Here is a 17,437-nt window from a genome sequence, read left to right as displayed (position 1 = left end):
TTTTTTTTTAAACTTCAATTTTCTGCTGCTCGTTTCCTGTAAACATGTTTACTGCATCTCAGAGGAACCAGTACTGTTGTCAACTGCTTACATTTATTTCTCAGGTGTGGAGGCTGATTTATGTAAAAGTGCTTTGTGTGTGTGTGTGTGTGTGTGTGCGCGTGTGAGCCTGTGCATCAGGTTTGCAGTGCACTGAATCATTCTGTGATGCTATACTGTGAAGAATAGTAGCTGTTTTTTTCACATTTCTTTCAAGACATCCTCCGAGACTACATTCAGTAGATGGAGATACAGTAGATGGACGCTTCAGAAAAACAGAACATTCTGGATTACATTCTGTCAACAGATATCCAGAGTAAAAAGGTTCAGTTCAGGCATGTACAATGGAGATTTATTTGACCCATCGCCACTTCAATTCTAACTTGGCAAACATTTTCCTCTCGGATTGAGACCACCTCACTGTTTTACTTCATTTGCTCACCACCAGTATTCTGAATCATGGATTAACTGATTGACCTCAACAATAAGACCACAATAAAAAGGCAACATTGCTTCACCGCACTTTAAAAAAAACAGTTCAAGAGGGACTTGAGGAAATTAAAAAGTTGAGCCGACCAAAGCCACCACTCTAATCGGTCTGACATCTAAAATATCAGTAGAAAAATGTAAAAAGTCATCTTGATTACGGAATTAAATAGAAAAAAAGCTGCTAAAAGTAACAAATAATTATGTTTCTGTTTCAAATGCAGTTGTTACAGTATGACAAACTTAGTATCTTAGTGACTTTTCTGCTGTTTTATTGGAGCAACAAGGACCTAGACAATGTGAGATGGGTTTTTTTTATGAGTGATGTGTGGTTAATGTGATGCTTGTCAGTTTTTGTACACAATAGTTGAAAATAAGTTATAAAAAAAAAAAAAAAAAAAAAAAAAAAGGATTTTTGTGGAAGCCAAGAAATAAATACTGGAATTGGAAATTTCTCCTTGATATGCAATTTAAAGAAAGGAACATTAAACAAATGCGTACGAGGAGCTTTGAAGGCTTCTGGGGTGAAACGAAATTACAGTTTCTCATTGGCCGTCCAAATATACTGCAAGCTTTAACACGGTTTGCTACTTGTCTCCTATAATATTTATGAATATGTTAAATTGAAGCTTTCTTTACATTTATAAATAGCTGCAGAAAAACCAGAAAGGTTTTAGATCAGCTATGCTTAAAATTGCATCAACAAACTTGGGTTCATGTTAGTTTCAGCTGCTTTCTTGTTTTGCATTGTGGATTAACAGTGTGAGATGAACCAGCTATAAAATGATTATTTTTTAATTAAAAAGGTTAAATTTCAAAAGAACAAGGAAGCAAATGAATAGGAATCAGAAAAACTTGCAGCCTCCTACGACTCCATAGCAACAAACACTTCAGTGTTTCAGGTTAATTAAAATCAACCAACTCCAAACCAGCACTGCTGAACATCTTCATTGTTTCCTCTCCATGATATTTAAGTTTAAGAACTTGGATTAGCCATTTATAAACAAACTGTTACTCAAAAAATGTGTTGCTAATAAATAATAGATTTATACATATAAAAACATCCCCCCTCTGGAGGTTTACTTTATACAGTAATCATCAGATCTCCCTCACACACACTTTATAAGCACTCACACAACTGCTCAGTTCACTCCCAACAGGCAGCAGAGCTGTCAGATTCACTGTTGAGTGAACAGCACAGCAGGAATGTTAGAAAAAAAATAAAGAAAATAGGAGGGGACCGTTTTGTCTTCCTCACCAGACAGGTGGGATCACAGTGAAGCCCCACCCATGTCAGCAGCATCGAGGGCAGCGCAACAAAATAAACATACATGCACCCTAAAAGCACAGAGGTGGACTCTTTATGTGAGAGGCATCCAGCTTTTCTCCAACTCCTCCCACGATCGCCGTTAACGTCAACATAACCGCTTGGTGTCAGCGCTTCCGTCTCTTTACATCCAGGCTCATGACATTCACTGCTTTACAAAAATACGTCTTAAAGTGGATGTTCTGAGTGTCCCCACCGACTTCCGCTTCTGACCCTCCTCAGTCCAGTTTCTCTAGCACTGAAGGTACGTAGACCAGGCTGAGCTCACTGCCGAAGTCGCAGACGATGGCCGCGTTGTCCAGCACCAGCAGCTGCCGGACCCCCTGACCATCGCTGCTCTGGCCCAAATAAACGGTCTGCAGCAGGTCGCCAAAGTTCAGGTCCCAGAAGGAGACGCAGCCCTGGCCCCCAGTCACCAGCAGAGACTCTGAGATCACCCCCAGGCTGGCCCCACAACCCACCTCCTGGTAAGGAGAACACCGCAGTTAGAAATACAACCATGTTCAATCAAATATCTAATGTGGTGCATCTCCTGATGGACATGAACCTGAATAATGGAGATCCTAAAAGGCAGTAAAGATAATATTCATCGTGTTTTTATAAAAGGGCAAGTCTGTCTAATTATTAAGCAGTTAGATAATAAGCTAAAAAAAAAAAAAAAAAGCTTAACATTAATAATTTTGCCAAGTTTAGCCTGCAAGGACCCTGTTAGTTTGGCACATTTCATTTGGACGAGTATACAGTTTATTCATTATACACTTGTTGTTATTGTTTATAGCAAGAGTTATGTATGTAGTTTATAGACAACAAATGTTGCTTATCTGGATTTCCTGAAGTATGGTGTCAAAAATCTGGAGTTGAGTCTTTAAACTCCGCTAGTACCTGTTGTATTGAGTACAGTTTGATCCCAGTGCTGCGGTCCCAGATACAGATGAGGTCATCCAGTCCTGAACTGATGACACAAGAGGTAGTGCAGACCAGAGAGGTAACGTCGCCACGGTGACCGTAGACATGGCTGACGCGGCTTCCTGTCAGGACGTCCCACAGGCAGATGGCACCGTCCTGCCCACCGCTTGCCAGAACCATCGTCTGAGGTGGACACATAAAAAGTAGGATTTATTTAAGACTAAAGCTGCTTCTGTGTGGAGTCTGCATGTTCTCCTCGTGTATGCGTGGGTTCTCTCCGGGTACTCCGGCTTCCTCCCACCATCCAAAGACATGCATGTTAGGTTAATTGGTTACTGTAAATTGCCCCTAGGAGTGAGTGTGAGCGTGAGTGGTTGTTCGTCTCTCTGTGTGGCCCTGCGATGAACTGGCGAGCTGTCTAGGGTGTACCCTGCCTGTCGCCCAAAGCCAGCTGGGATAGGCTCCAGCTTCCCCGCGACCCTGAATTGGATTAAGCGGTTTAGAAAATGAATGAATGAATGAATGAATAAAGCTGCTTTTAATCAAGAAAACTACTGAAGTACTTCTCACATAACCCAACAACACAAACATTTCAGTCAGTTTCATATAACCAACAACTCAAAACTGACACAGGGTGGCGTGAGATTCATCTCTGTATGCTGCCGTTTCATCATGTAACAGTAATATTAAAATAATATTATAGTATGAGAGGAGGGTAAAGAACTGACCTGGTCAATGTAGATGGCTGTGATCCCTCCAGAGTGACCCTGAAGGGTAAAGAGGCAGCACGAATCCTCCAGGCGATAAATCTACCCAACACACAAAGTCAGGACTCATAAATAACTCGATTAACCCTGTTATTACCCCTCCCTGAGCCGTCACCTTATCGTGATGGAGGGGTTTGTGCGTCCCGAAGATCCTAGCAGCTATGTTGTCGGGGGCTTTATGCCCCTGGTAGGGTCACCCATGGCAAACAGGTGTCTAGGGGAGGGACCAGACCAAGCACGGCTCATCGACCTCTATGATGACGACCAACCTGGGCATGAATGTTCCCTTGCCCGGACGCGGGTTACTGGGACCCCCCTCTGGAGCCAGGCCTGGAGGTGGGGTACGAGAGCAAGCGTCTTTTCCCGTGGGGCCCGGTCGGCCTCAGCCCGAAAGGGTTACATGGGCCCCCACCTCCCGTGGGCTCAACATCTGCGGGAGGAGCCGTAGGGGTCGGGTGCAATGTGAGCTGGGCTGCAGCAAGGGGCGGGGACCCTGGCGGTCCGATCCCCGGCTGCAGAAGCTAGCTCTAGGGACGTGGAACGTCACCTCTCTGGTGGGGAAGGAGCCTGAGCTTGTGCGCGAGGTTGAGCGGTTCTGGCTAGATATAGTTGGACTCACCTCGACGCATGGCTTGGGCTCTGGAACCAGTACCCTCGAGAGGGGCTGGACTTTCTTCCACTCTGGAGTTGCTCATGGTGAGAGGCGCCGAGCAGGTGTGGGCATTCTCATCAGCCCCCAGCTTGGTGCCTGCACGTTGGGGTTTACCCCGGTGGATGAAAGGGTAGTTTCCCTCCACCTCCGGGTGGGGTTACGGGTCCTGACTGTTGTCTGTGCTTATGCACCGAACAGCAGTTCAGAGTACCCACCCTTTCTCGAGTCCTTGGAGGGAGTGCTGGAGGGTGCTCCTTCTGGGGACTCCATAGTTCTGCTGGGGGACTTCAATGCTCACGTGGGCAATGACAGTGAGACCTGGAGGGGAGTGATTGGGAGGCATGGTCCCCCTCCTCTGAACCCAAATGGTGTTTTGTTATTGGACTTCTGTGCTCGTCATGGATTGTCTATAACGAACACCATGTTCCAGCATAAGAGTGTCCATATATACACCTGGCATCAGGATTCCCTGGGCCGCAGTTCGACGACCGATTTTGTAGTCGTATCGTCGGACCTGCGGCCACATGCCTTGGACACTCGGGTGAAGAGGGGGGCGGAGCTGTCAACTGACCACCACCTGGTGGTGAGTTGGCGCAGATGGTGGGGGACGAAGCTGGTCAGATCTGGCAGGCCCAAACATGTTGTGAGGGTCTGCTGGGAACGTCTGGCTGAGTCCCCTGTCAGAGCGAGCTTCAACTCCCACCTTCAGCAGAGCTTCGAACATGTCCCGAGTGAGGCGGGGCACATTGAGTCCGAATGGGCCGTGTTCCGTGCCTCTATTGCTGAGGCGGCCAGCCGGAGCTGTGGCTGTAAGGTAGTTGGTGCCTGTCGTGGCGGTAATCCCAGGACTCGTTGGTGGACACCAGCAGTGAGGGATGCCGTCAAGCTGAAGAAGGAGTCCTATCGGGCCTTCTTGGCCTGTGGGACTCTGGAGGCAGCTGATGGGTACCGACGGGCTAAGCGGCATGCAGCTTCGGCTGTTGCCGAGGCAAAAACTCGGGCATGGGAGGAGTTCGGCGAGACCATGGAGAAAGACTTCCGGACGGCTTCGAGGAGATTCTGGTCCACCATCTGGCGGCTCAGGAGGGGGAAGCAGTGCTCCATCAAAACTGTGTACAGTGGAGGTGGGGAGCTGCTGACCTCAACTTGGGACGTTGTGGGTCGGTGGAAGGAATACTTCGAAGACCTCCTCAATCCTACCAACATGTCTTCCGATGAGGAAACAGAGCTGGTGGGACTCAGGGGTGGACTCTCCTATCTCTGGGGCTGAGATCACTGAGGTGGTCAAAAAGCTCCTTGGCGGCAAGGCCCCGGGGGTGGATGAGATCCGCCCGGAGTTCCTTAAGGCTCTGGATGCTGTGGGGCTGTCCTGGGTGACACGCCTCTGCAGCATCGCGTGGACATCGGGGGCAGTACCGCTGGATTGGCAGACTGGGGTGGTGGTCCCCCATTTTAAGAAGGGTGACCAGAGGGTGTGTTCCAATTACAGGGAAATCACACTCCTCAGCCTCCCTGGGAGGGTCTATTCAGGGGTCCTGGAGAGGAGGGTCCGCCGGATTGTCGAATCCCGGATTGAGGAGGAGCAGTGTGGTTTTCGTCCTGGTCGCGGAACAGTGGACCAGCTCTATAACCTCTTTGGGGTCCTGGAGGGGGCATGGGAGTTTGCCCAACCAGTCTACATGTGCTTTGTGGACCTGGAGAAGGCATTCGACCGTGTCCCCCGGGGGCTCCTGTGGGGCGTACTCCGGGAGTATGGGGTACCGGACCCCCTTGTGTGAGCTGTCCGGTCCCTGTACGACAGATGTCAGAGCTTGGTCCGCATTGCCGGTAGTCGGATTCGTTTCCGGTGAGGGTTGGACTCCGCCAAGGCTGCCCTTTATCACTGATTCTGTTCATAACTTATATGGACAGAATTTCTAGGCGCAGCCGAGGTGTTGAGGGGATCCGACTTGGTGGCCTCAGGATTGGGTCCCTGCTTTTTGCGGATGACGTGGTCCTGTTGGCTTCATCTGGTCGTGATCTCCAGCTCTCGCGTGAGCGATTCGCGGCCGAGTGTGAAGCGGCTGGGATGAGAATCAGCACCTCCAAATCTGAGACCATGGTCCTCAGCCGGAATAGGGTGGATTGCCCTCTCCGGGTCGGGAGTGAGGTCCTGCCTCAAGTGGAGGAGTTTAAATATCTTGGGGTCTTGTTCACGAGTGAGGGAAGGATGGAGCGCGAGATCGACAGACGGATCGGTGCGGCGTCTGCAGTAATGCGGGCTCTGCGCCGGTCTGTCGTGGTGAAGAAGGAGCTGAGCCAGAAGGCGAAGCTCTCGATTTACCAGTCGATCTACGTTCCTACCCTCACCTATGGTCATGAGCTGTGGGTTGTGACCGAAAGAACGAGATCTCGCATACAGGCGGCTGAAATGGGTTTCCTCCGCAGGGTGGCCAGGCTCTCCCTTAGAGATAGGGTGAGGAGCTCGGTCATCCGGGAGGGGCTCAGAGTAGAGCCGCTGCTCCTTCGCATCGAGAGGAACCAGTTGAGGTGGCTCGGGCATCTGGTCAGGATGCCTCCTGGACGCCTCCCTGGTGAGGTGTTCCAGGCACGTCCCTCTGGGAGGAGACCCCGGGGAAGACCCAGGACACGCTGGAGGGATTATATCTCTCGACTGCCCTGGGAACACCTCGGGATCCCCCCCGCAGAGTTAGCAAATGTGGCTGGGGAGAGGGAAGTCTGGGTTTCCCTGCTTAGGCTGCTGCCCCCGCAACCCGACCCCGGATAAGCGGCTGAAGATGGATGGATGGATGGATGGAACCCTGTTATTATTGTTTGTCTAAGTTAAATGTGTTACTATCTTTACGGGTGCATTTGAAAAGCGAGATAATTTGTTAAATATGTATAAATAATTTGTTGTAAGGTGAGTAAGTTTGTTACCCGGACTGTGTGGTCCTGGCTGCCGGTGACTACCCTGCCAGCGGCTGCGCGCAGCACTGTGATCGGCTTCTGGTGAGCGCACTGCACAGAGCGCGTGAGCTGACAGCTGATCACATCCTCGCTGCTGTAACAGGGAGACGGAGGCATGCTGCCTCGCCCGGGGGTGCCTTCAGGGTACAAACATACCCATGTTCATTATAACTTAGATGAAATTTTTTCATGTTTGCTTTTCCCCTATAGCTGAATTTTGATGTCGGTAAAGAAACTGTCTGAATCTTACCTCTGTACTGCAGCAGACCCAAAGGCTTTTTTATCTCGACAGTGAAGAAATCTAAAGACCCGTTGAGCCGAGCTGCCACAATCCTGAGGAGAGAGTAAAAACATCTTTCCAATCCTCATGGAACATCACAAAACTTGTTAGTAAGAAAGTGAAAATAAGAAATGAGAGTAAGTGTAGTGATTTGTACACTCATGCTGTCTGCCTGTAAAGTATGATGGTAAATATGGTTACAGTGTTGGAAGTGTTTCTGATAGGCACGAATGTAAGTGCCATCCTTTAAAGTAGAGGTAGGCAACTCCGGTCCTCAAGTGGAGTCCTGCAAATGTTAGGAGTTTCCCTGCTGCAACACCTGATTAAAATCAATGGCTAATTAGCATATTTGTGTGGAGTTTGGTGTCAAGCTCTGCACAAGTCTGCTCATTGGGTCAGATGTGTGCCAGGTGTGTTGCAGCAGAGAAACTCCTAACATCTGCAGGACACCACTGGAGGACTGGAGCTGCCTAACCCTGGCTTAAAAGGGAAGAGTAACTGAGAATGGTTTTAGTAGAAGTTCCTATGTGAAGCACTGAGAATCGCCTCACAATGTACACAAACAGAAACTACAGTAAATGATAAATGGCTGCAGACCAAAAAAAAAATAAATCTAAAAATCAGCAGAGTCCTGAATGATGCATCATGTTTTTCTGCACCTGTTGTTGAGGAAAGCCAGAGCTGTGATCCCAGAAACTCCATCTTCATTACAGCACCGCAGTGACCCTTCTACTGCATCCCACAGCTGCAACCAGATCCAACAGTTTACAGGAATTAGATGTGTCAGATATTTATGTCGGACGTGGGCTTTCAGTTTACGTCTCTAAACAACATGACGTACCTCTTCATGAGGAGGTTTTAAACTTTCACATGAGTACTAGTTGGGTTTCAGGATATTATTTAGTTCAGAGGCCATTTATACACTCATTTTCCGAAACAGGCTTTTTATTTTTGTTTTTTTGTAAACTCACTTCCAGTTTGCCGCTGCTCCTCCCAGCAGCTATCAGATTTCCTCTCAGCTCCATGGCCCAGACGGAGCTTTCCCAGTCTGCTGCTGCCTGTGTTCCAGTTCCAGCGACTCTTTCTTGGTGATTCGATGGCCCAGCTAAATCTCCTAAACTCGGTTTTCTCTGGAGCTGAGCACCTGAAAGTGGTGAGGAGGAGGCAGAGGGAGGAGAAGGGTAGGTAGGTGGGGATGGGGGCTCGTGCTCCAGGTAAGCTCGCTCCACCAAACCTCCAAAGTCAAAACCCTCTTTGGGTGGAGTGGAGACGAGGGATGGTGGCTGGGAGGTGAAGTTTGTGTCAATGAGTGGAGTCAGATCTGGCTGGTCGGTGAAAAGAGCCGGCCGGGCAGGCGTGGTGCGACGCCGCACCAGGTAACATTCGACCTCTGACAGCATGTCACCAGTGATGTAGGGGTCTCGACCTTCACAGCCTAAACAGTCGGAATCTGCAGCTCCATTTATCCCTTCTAAGCCATCTCGCTGATCCCAGCAGCCACTGCTGCTACTCCGTCTCAACCTGAGGAGACAGCATGCAGTCAGAAATGTACCTTTCTGTTCATTTTTATTCATAATGGGGGCTTTTTGCAGACAGAAGATCTCCTTTATCCTTAAGGTATTTAAAAAACAAAGACTTTATGAGCTGTAATGGAGATAAAACATGAAAGATTGGGACAGAAAGTTGGAAATAAGGCACTGAGGACAGGAGCAATCTAAAATGTTCACGAGTTTAAGCTCCAACATGAAACTTATCACAGTCAGAGTAGAACAATCCCCTAAATCTGGGTGTTCTGGGGAGAAAAACATCCTCATAGTACTTTTTAAAGCCCATTGCAGCTTTGATGAGGCCAGGAAAATGGGAGTAATTAAAGTTGCCTGGAGAATTTCATGCAATTTAACCTGCAATACATTTTGATGTCTTTCTACTTATTCTTATTTACATTCTCATTCTTCTTAAATTTATACAGATTTTATTTGGTTAATCCTTATAAAGTCGTTATAAAGTAGCATCTGGACCTCAGCACAGAATTTCATACCACTGCGGGGGAAAACATATGTGGCGTAACAAATAGTTCCCTGGGTTGTAAAGCTATCCAAGTCATCAAGATTAGTAAAAAGCTAATAGTCAGATAGTCTGACTGTCTCACCCCTGCTTTGGAATAACGGTGAGGCAGTCCCCAGTTTGGGCATCCCAAACGCGGATTTGTCCAGCCAAACAACAGCTAGCCAGCAGCATCCCATCACTGGCCAAACACTCAATGTCCTGTGAACAGAAAAAGTACATCATGTTGATTTTTTTTCTGCTGTCTTCGCCCCTGTCTCTTTTTTCTTTCAATAAATACAAATATCATTTATCACAGCATAATTCTTTTCATTTATATTGTTCATTTGTATTGTGCCTGTTTGGATTGCAAATCTAGCTGAAAATGTACAACATAAATATATTTAACTAAACATATTTGACTCAAGCATGACCAATAAATTTTAGCATGTTTACTGTTAACAGAAGAAGTTTTGCTTCTCTAATGGAGAGCTCTGTGGTCTAGTCATTACAATCACCAACAGCAGAAACTCCTCTTTACTAAAAGGTATAGAAAATTCAAGTAACTTTTCTGATTACTGTGTCACTCTGTATAAAAGCTTCTGCTGAGTCAGTGTAATATAAAAAACATGCTGTGTGTCTTGTCTTTGTGCTGATAAACAGCTGAAGTGGTGCCGTCTGGAAGGGAACAGGCAGCAGGGGGAATACGTACCGAGTCGGTACTGTACAGTAACATCAGATAAAAAGTACCATTTGAGTTATTCCTCACCATACTGTGGCCCCTCAGCAGCAGTGGTGAGATCTCACTGATGGGTGGTGAATAACCATAATCATCGCAGGGCAGGTCACCTCGACGCCGCCGTCCATGGGTGACACCATTCTGGCCGTAGTTACGAGGGCACAGAACCCGGTAAAGACAGAAAAGGAGGAGAACGAGCAGAACACCAGCAGCCAGACCCAGAGCTGCCACCCTGGAGATGAGCAGAGATGATAGACGTGTCAAATAAACTTTTCCCACTGAAACAACACTGACCTTCATGCATTATCAACACTTTAATTTCACTTATATTAACATACATACGTAGTCATGTTAGCCGTTTCTTAGCTCTCAAGTTTCATTGATTTCTACATGTAGATTGGCCTCTTTGAAAAAACACATTGTAAATGACAGAAAACAGCAGCTCTGTGATTAAACAAACATATTTCAGAGCTAGTTGGTCCGTGCTGATCTGACAATCTGTGCAAGCATAGTCTGCCTGCTCCATCATCAGCTGAGGAATGTGGAGTTACTATGATGAAATCTGCCACACAGGTGTGATGTTCCTTGCTTAAAATCAATTTTTCTAATGCTCAAACTCACCTTGTGACAACAATTTTGGGATATACTGATGCTAGAATACTAGAAAACAAATAACCCATTTCATTTAAGACCTTCCTCACTGCTGTGAGTGGTATTATCGTGATATATATAACTATATACTACACAGTAGTATATAGTTATAATCATAAGGACTCCAGCCTGCGGACAACATTGGAAGCCCCAGGATAAATATGTTTTTGTGAAGTTAAGTGACTCAGAAATAAGGTACTTATGAGTACAAGTCCATTTTGGGATGCGCCAGAGATGATGTCACCTTCGCTATTTAAAATAACTACATTTAAATAAAAAAAATAACCTTTTTAATTAGCTTTTCTGTACATTGTTCAGTAAAAAAAAAAAAAAAGAGGCCACAGGCAGACATGTTCATGTCACTTTACATCTAAGACCAAAGAGAATCAAATCAGCCAGTGTATGCGGATGTATGCACATACCTCATGTTCTTAATACTTCTAGTTCATGGTAAACTTGCAAAACAAAAACCCACAAGCATTGCAATACAGCAACATGGGGCTCATTGTTCCACTTTATGTGAAAAGATTAATCATGACAGTTGTGATAAGAAGAATCATAAAAATCCAATAACTATGTTTGAGTTTTTTTATGATTAAAAGTCCGTTTTCAACTTGTTATCACACCAGGATGTGTGCCCCTCACTGCAGCGAACCCAGTTCTCACATCTTTATTACGCTGGCCTTCATCTGACTCAGGGTCACCTAAACTCAGCTGTCTCTATCCAACTGTGAGGGTCATGACCTTGACCCAATTACAGTTAACAGCCTTCGTGTAGTGGTGAAAGGAAGAGCTTCCACTTCAGTGCACAACTTATTGCCTTATATAACACAATACAAAGAAAAGTCTACCATGGAGACAGCGCTTGCTGGTGAGGGAAGTATATGTTCACAAAGCGGGGCAGAAGATTGCTTTTAAAGCAAAAAGATTCTTATTATGTGGTTCACAGCAACCCAAATGAACCCCTTATTAATTAAATTAAAAATACTTTATTAATCCCCAAAGGAAAATTCAATAATTCCCAAAGGGAAATATAATGATTACTGTTTTAAACAATTAAAAAAATTGTCCTGGTTTATCGATGGTGTTCTGCAGTAACTTGAAGACAATCAATAAGATTAATTTTAATCTAAAGCAACTTTAACAACAGTAGAAAGAAAACTTCATCAAAACATATAGGATGTAGTTTAGTGTTTTCAGGTGTACAATTTAAGAGGCAAGAAGAGGCCTAACTGGACTGTAACACGAAAACTTCTCAGGAGGATTAGCTAACTGTCACACACCTAAATGTCATCAGCAGCTTCTGTAAGCAACCTGCCAGCCAGGCTTGTCCAGTTAGGGAGAGTAAATACCTGCTGATGGCAGAGATAACAAATGACCTTCTTTTCTATAGATGGAGCCCGAGAAACAGAACAAAAGATAAGATCACATCAGTCCAGCAACACTGAGCTATGTGGAGGGAAGGATGTATAATCTCCTCTATTTATTTATTTTTTTAATCTAAAAGCAAATATAGAACGTTTAAGCTAGAATTTTCATCTTTAAATCTTATATGTTATAAAGAAATCATCTAAAAAGAAATCCAACATCAGCCAATGTATTTGCTTGCAGTTGGCCTTAAATCTGTGTTACACTCAGACCCATGGCCTTGACCCCATAAGTGCCTTGGACTCTGTTCTAGGACAGGGTTGTTAAATAGCTCTGAACCCTGCTGATACTCACCTACATGTGAATGTTTGTTTTTTCTTTTTGTCAACAGTTATGTTTTTTTTTTAATGTAAAAAAAAAAAAAAAAATTCAATTTATGGCATTTTGCAAGAGAAAAATAAGGTACAGCAACTTTTCAACAAGACTAAAATGTGCTTTTTTAAGTGTATTATGATGTTAAACATTGTAAACTTTACAGACATAAAATCCTTCACACAAACCATAACTTTAATGACACATTACTGCATTAATAACTATGTTAAGAAGTGTTTAGCTTTTGGAAAAAAAAAGGGGGGAAAAAAAGCAAAAACACAGCTGGTTAGAGAACAGGTTTCTCTAACAGATGCTGCTATATTTCTGTCATTAAAGTAAACATATGTACTGAAGTTATGACCCAGTACTAATTAATTTGCTATAAGAGCATTTTAATGCTCTGTGATTAAAAATGCACGTTTAAAAAAAAAAAAAAAAAAAAAAAAAAGTACCAAAAAAATCCACTCTGTTCTATAAGTACTAAGAAGGATTAGTTGGCAAACAGTTACTCCCTTTACAAGTGTCATTGTGTCGCATCATTTCTTCTTCTAAAAGTTTAAGGAAGTTGGGTTACATCAGAAAGACTGAAAGGTGATTTAAATCTCTGTCTGAGTGGAAAGATGTTTGTGTGTTTCTCAGAACTAACTTGTAGAGGGTGAGGTCCGTTTGTAAATCTGCAGAAACCTTAGGAATGGATGGAGGAGGATGCCTCGTGTCCTGAGGGTGACGTGTCTCAATGGCCTCTTGAGGGCTAACGTGAACGGTGACAGGAATGACGGGTAAGATGCTGATATACCTGTAAATACACAGGAAAGGATGTGAAATATGATGCAAATATGATGCAGGAAGAATGGATCTCTCCATATTTAAAACCAAGTTAGAAAGCTGCAGGTGTCTATACAACTCTGATGGAAACAAGCTTTTCCTGCAACAAATGCCAGAATTTCATGGAAATGTCCTTTTTATTTTACAAGTAAATGGTAGAAATGTCTTCAGTCTTTTCTTTAATATTTCATTTAGAGATGACAAGCATGCAAAGTCAAAGTAACATCTGAAAAGTTGGGGGGAAATTTTCCCACTTAATACAGGTCATATGTATTCATACCCTTTCATTAAAGAAGGGAAAAAAAAAACAGCTGAAATTGACTAAAGTAATAATAATTAAAAATTTTATGAAAATCATGACATTATTTTCTAACTCTGGTTCAATAGAAATATTTCTTTAAAAAAAGCAAACAAATAAGATCATTTATTACATATCACATCACTCAAACTAATATTTAGTTGAACAATCCTTTAATGTTTCCGCTCCAGTCAGGTGTTTTCTGTTCCTCTCAGTCAGACTTCTGCACCTGTTGACAGGTATTTTGTCCCACTGTTCAACAGAAAAATGCTCTAATTTGTCCAGGACCAGTTTGTTTGTTTGTTTTTCTTTCTTCAACTCAATTAAATGAAAAAACAATGTCCTATATATTAGTAAATTATATTTTTTGCACATTTTTAGTTATTGTTCCTTTTTTTTCCCCCAGTTATTTGAGTGACTGTTGTAAATCCAGCCTTTTCTCTAATGAAAGGGGACAAATACATATGAGCACAACTATAGATATTTCAATTACAGTCACTATTTTTCCCTGAGAACCAGTCCACCCATTTTCTTGTGCTTGGAAGCAATGATAAGGTAAGGGATCCTAAAAGTAGAGTAAGCAAGATACTGCATTAGATATTCTAAAATTTACAATAATAATTTATCTGATGGAAACGTGAATATTGTATGAGACTACCAGAATATTTTCCTTTGAATAAAATGGTGCAAAAGCCTAATATTTTCAGGATAGACTTAATAAGTGGAGGTTTAAATAAATTGTCTTCCCAGACTCTGAGTTTTAGGAACAATTAAAAACAAATCTGCACCTCTCACCTCTTTGCTAAAGTGATATTGTAGTAGCTGAAGAGTGAAGGCCAGTGTCTGAAGGACAATCTCCTCCATCCCTCTTCATCCTCTGCCCCCCAGGTGATCTGAGGCCCCTCAGGTGGAGCCTGTGGAAGAGGCCCTGCCTGGGCTGAGCCGTGGTGGCCCTGTGATTGGTTCTCAGGTAAAGGAGTCGGATCTGGTGCAGGGTGGAAGCTCAAGGTACTGGTGGGATCTGCTCCACGAAAAACAGGGGCGACCGCCAGGGGAGGGGGCAGCCCGCCTCCTCCAGGATCTCCCAGAGGGCTTTGCTCAGACACCTGTGCAGCCAGGTAGGTGCGGATCCCAGCCGGGTCAGTGTAGACAAGGATTCCGATCCAGATCACTGTGCCAGCCTGGTAATGAAAAACTTTTCAGTAACTGACTAAATCATTTTACCTGATATCTGTATACGTTTTAAATTTATTTTTAGAATTATAAATAATATAACGTGTGTCTTTGTCCTTGAGAATTTATTTTTTAAAGATGATTTATTGTTATAAGATTTTAAAACCATCCATCTCAGTAAATTGCAGTTTAAAACAATCGACTGTGAGTTTGTCTTGAAAAAGAAATCATGAAGCTCTGTTAATTTTTAATTTAGTTTTTATTTTCTAACAATAATAATCAGGCCCAATAGCAGTTATAGAGAGAACATCCCTGTTTGTCTGTAGTCATGACAATAAAACTGGAAAAATGACTTCATTACAAAAACATGGCAAACAAGAGAGAAAGTAGAGCAGAAAAGTCTAAATCTTTGGCCTCACCATGATGATGCGCTGAGCCAGGCGTGTGCGGGCCAAGAAGTAAACCACACGCAACCTCTTGGGGAGCCGCAGGTTCCTAAAAGCTGGGGTCTGCAAGGTGATGGTGTGGGGGGAGGGTCGTGGCGGAGGGGGTACCTCGCGTGTCCGCAGAGGGCCTGGCTTTGGTGGGGGGAGACCAGCTTCAGCCGGCAGGCGGCGGTTCAGGTCGGCCAGCTGACGGTGAGATAACGTAGTTTATTCAGAGATGCCACTGGATTTATCATCATAATATTAAAGTAATTTACTAATTTGGGTCACTTACTGAAAAGACAATGTTATGTTTTACATCATTACAGAATATTAAGGCTGAGCGTTAGGCGGGAAAACCATTATTCTAAGTAGAGTTTCTGATAACATTTCATGTGTTCTGCTGTTATTCATACTTCCTATAAACCATATTGTATACATATTTCACAATATTCTGATGATTAAAAGTTTATTAATGCATGTATGTAAATCAAGAGGATTATGGTGCTAATGCTTCTTAAGAAGGGCACTAAGCTAAACAATGAAACGTTAATCAAACATTTTGCTAAGAGGTTTTAAAGGAGAAAGGCTCACGTGGGAGAACAGTACTGTTTGTAATACCGTTATGATTCATACATTTATGCCTGAAGTCACCTCATTTCTTAAATGCCTTATATTTTCTCCTGAAACGAGAGATATGTATGTTTGTCCATATTATGTTGAAATTCCATATCTTTCCTTAAAATGAATAGCTAAGAAAAGAAAAACAAACAAACCAAAAAAAGATCCTTATGTCGGCGCCACCAAGAACGATTTACTCCACTCTACAAATGCAAGTCTTGCTCAATATGCCACATTTGTCTGTTTTAAAGCGTATACAACCAACTACAACATTAAGAAATTTGAAAGCTTTTTTATTTAAAAAGTACTTAGATACTTTTTGGAAATTAAAAGTTCCCGTTCGACTCAACATATGACTTATAAATAAAGAAATCTGCAAAGAAGCGTAGCGATTGAAGGGCTTCTTAAACCTCAGTCTCTATCAAGATGCACAGTAGAGTACAGGAGACTGAAGTATCCTATCTCTGATAACAACGCCTTTATGATGCACATGTCTGCAACTTTCACTCAAGACTTTGTGGAGATTTTCCGTCCAAGCTGACAGTAAAATCTCTGCGGTCAGCAGGTGAGGCCATGCATAAATGTGTTATTCCAGAGCTTTTGTAACCCGTGTGTGCATTTGCTGGTCAGAGTCTGTCCTTTCTGTTTGCTGACACATACAGACACATGGAGTACTCTCATAAGCGCTATGGGGAGTCTCATCTGTTACTGTCAACTTGAGAGGAAAACACAATTTCAACAGCCTGAACTCCTCCTGTGTGAACCCTTTGACAACTGTTGTTCCGCACCTCATCTCGTACATTTCCAGCCAAGAAAGTGCATCTCCAGGAGACAACCTGCTCCTGTGATATGCTTACAGCAACAACAGAAAGGACTGAAACAAACCGTCCACACTTTTCTATTCCTAAAGAAATTTTTCCAAGATTTTCCTACAGATGACATTATAACAATAAATTCAATTCCTCAGTTTCACAAGTTAGTGGATTTTGCTGAAATCTCACTCATAAACTTTCTGTATCGCATAAGAAAGCCTTTAATAAGCGGCAGCCCCACGTTATTCTCATCTTTGCACAGATGGAGGTTTCTGTCGTCAGCAGATGAATACCAGCAGCTTCCTGTCTCTGCCTGTTCTCTCTGTGTCATCTCCTGATGATCACTGGGAGTTCAATAGGTTTGTGGCCCCACAAATAATTTACACACCAAAAAACAAAATAAAGAATATGTAATACAGTAATCCATCCATTTTATTGGTTCACGAAAACTAGCCTTCAGTATACATGTTACTTCAACATATAAGTAAAATAAGTTCTAAGATATGAATGAGAGAGTTTTACCTCCATGCGGCGGATATCTATGGATAACACCGTTGTAAAGAAGAACATTTGCAGGAAGAAGTCAGAGACGAGCCCCACGACAGCAAAAAGACAGAACTCCTGCAGAGCATGGAAACTATGTTACACCGGTTAATGGCTAATCAAGTGCTAAAAATGTAAACCTAGCAAGAAGCAACATTGTG

General features: G+C 43.6%; 1 protein-coding gene across 1 annotated transcript in view; it reads right to left on the bottom strand.

Moving 5' to 3' along the window:
• Window positions 1-1,837: 1,837 nt before the first annotated feature.
• The window catches only part of scap (SREBF chaperone), a 30,539-nt gene continuing 14,939 nt past the window's right edge, over window positions 1,838-17,437 (bottom strand). Inside the window, exons 11-23 of the mRNA XM_079240162.1 lie at window positions 17,256-17,354; window positions 15,295-15,507; window positions 14,498-14,883; window positions 13,226-13,375; window positions 10,219-10,420; window positions 9,556-9,671; window positions 8,378-8,927; window positions 8,066-8,151; window positions 7,377-7,459; window positions 7,097-7,263; window positions 3,487-3,567; window positions 2,735-2,941; window positions 1,838-2,316 (exon numbers count right to left, since the gene is read on the bottom strand). Coding sequence (XP_079096288.1) covers window positions 2,071-2,316; window positions 2,735-2,941; window positions 3,487-3,567; window positions 7,097-7,263; window positions 7,377-7,459; window positions 8,066-8,151; window positions 8,378-8,927; window positions 9,556-9,671; window positions 10,219-10,420; window positions 13,226-13,375; window positions 14,498-14,883; window positions 15,295-15,507; window positions 17,256-17,354 — 2,586 coding nt within the window. The 3' untranslated portion in view covers window positions 1,838-2,070. The remainder of the gene's footprint in view (window positions 2,317-2,734; window positions 2,942-3,486; window positions 3,568-7,096; window positions 7,264-7,376; window positions 7,460-8,065; window positions 8,152-8,377; window positions 8,928-9,555; window positions 9,672-10,218; window positions 10,421-13,225; window positions 13,376-14,497; window positions 14,884-15,294; window positions 15,508-17,255; window positions 17,355-17,437) is intronic.

This window comes from Telmatherina bonti (genome assembly GCF_933228915.1).
Source record: "Telmatherina bonti genome assembly, chromosome: 5".
NCBI lineage: Eukaryota > Metazoa > Chordata > Actinopteri > Atheriniformes > Telmatherinidae > Telmatherina > Telmatherina bonti.
This window is presented reverse-complemented; position numbering and strand designations above follow the sequence as displayed.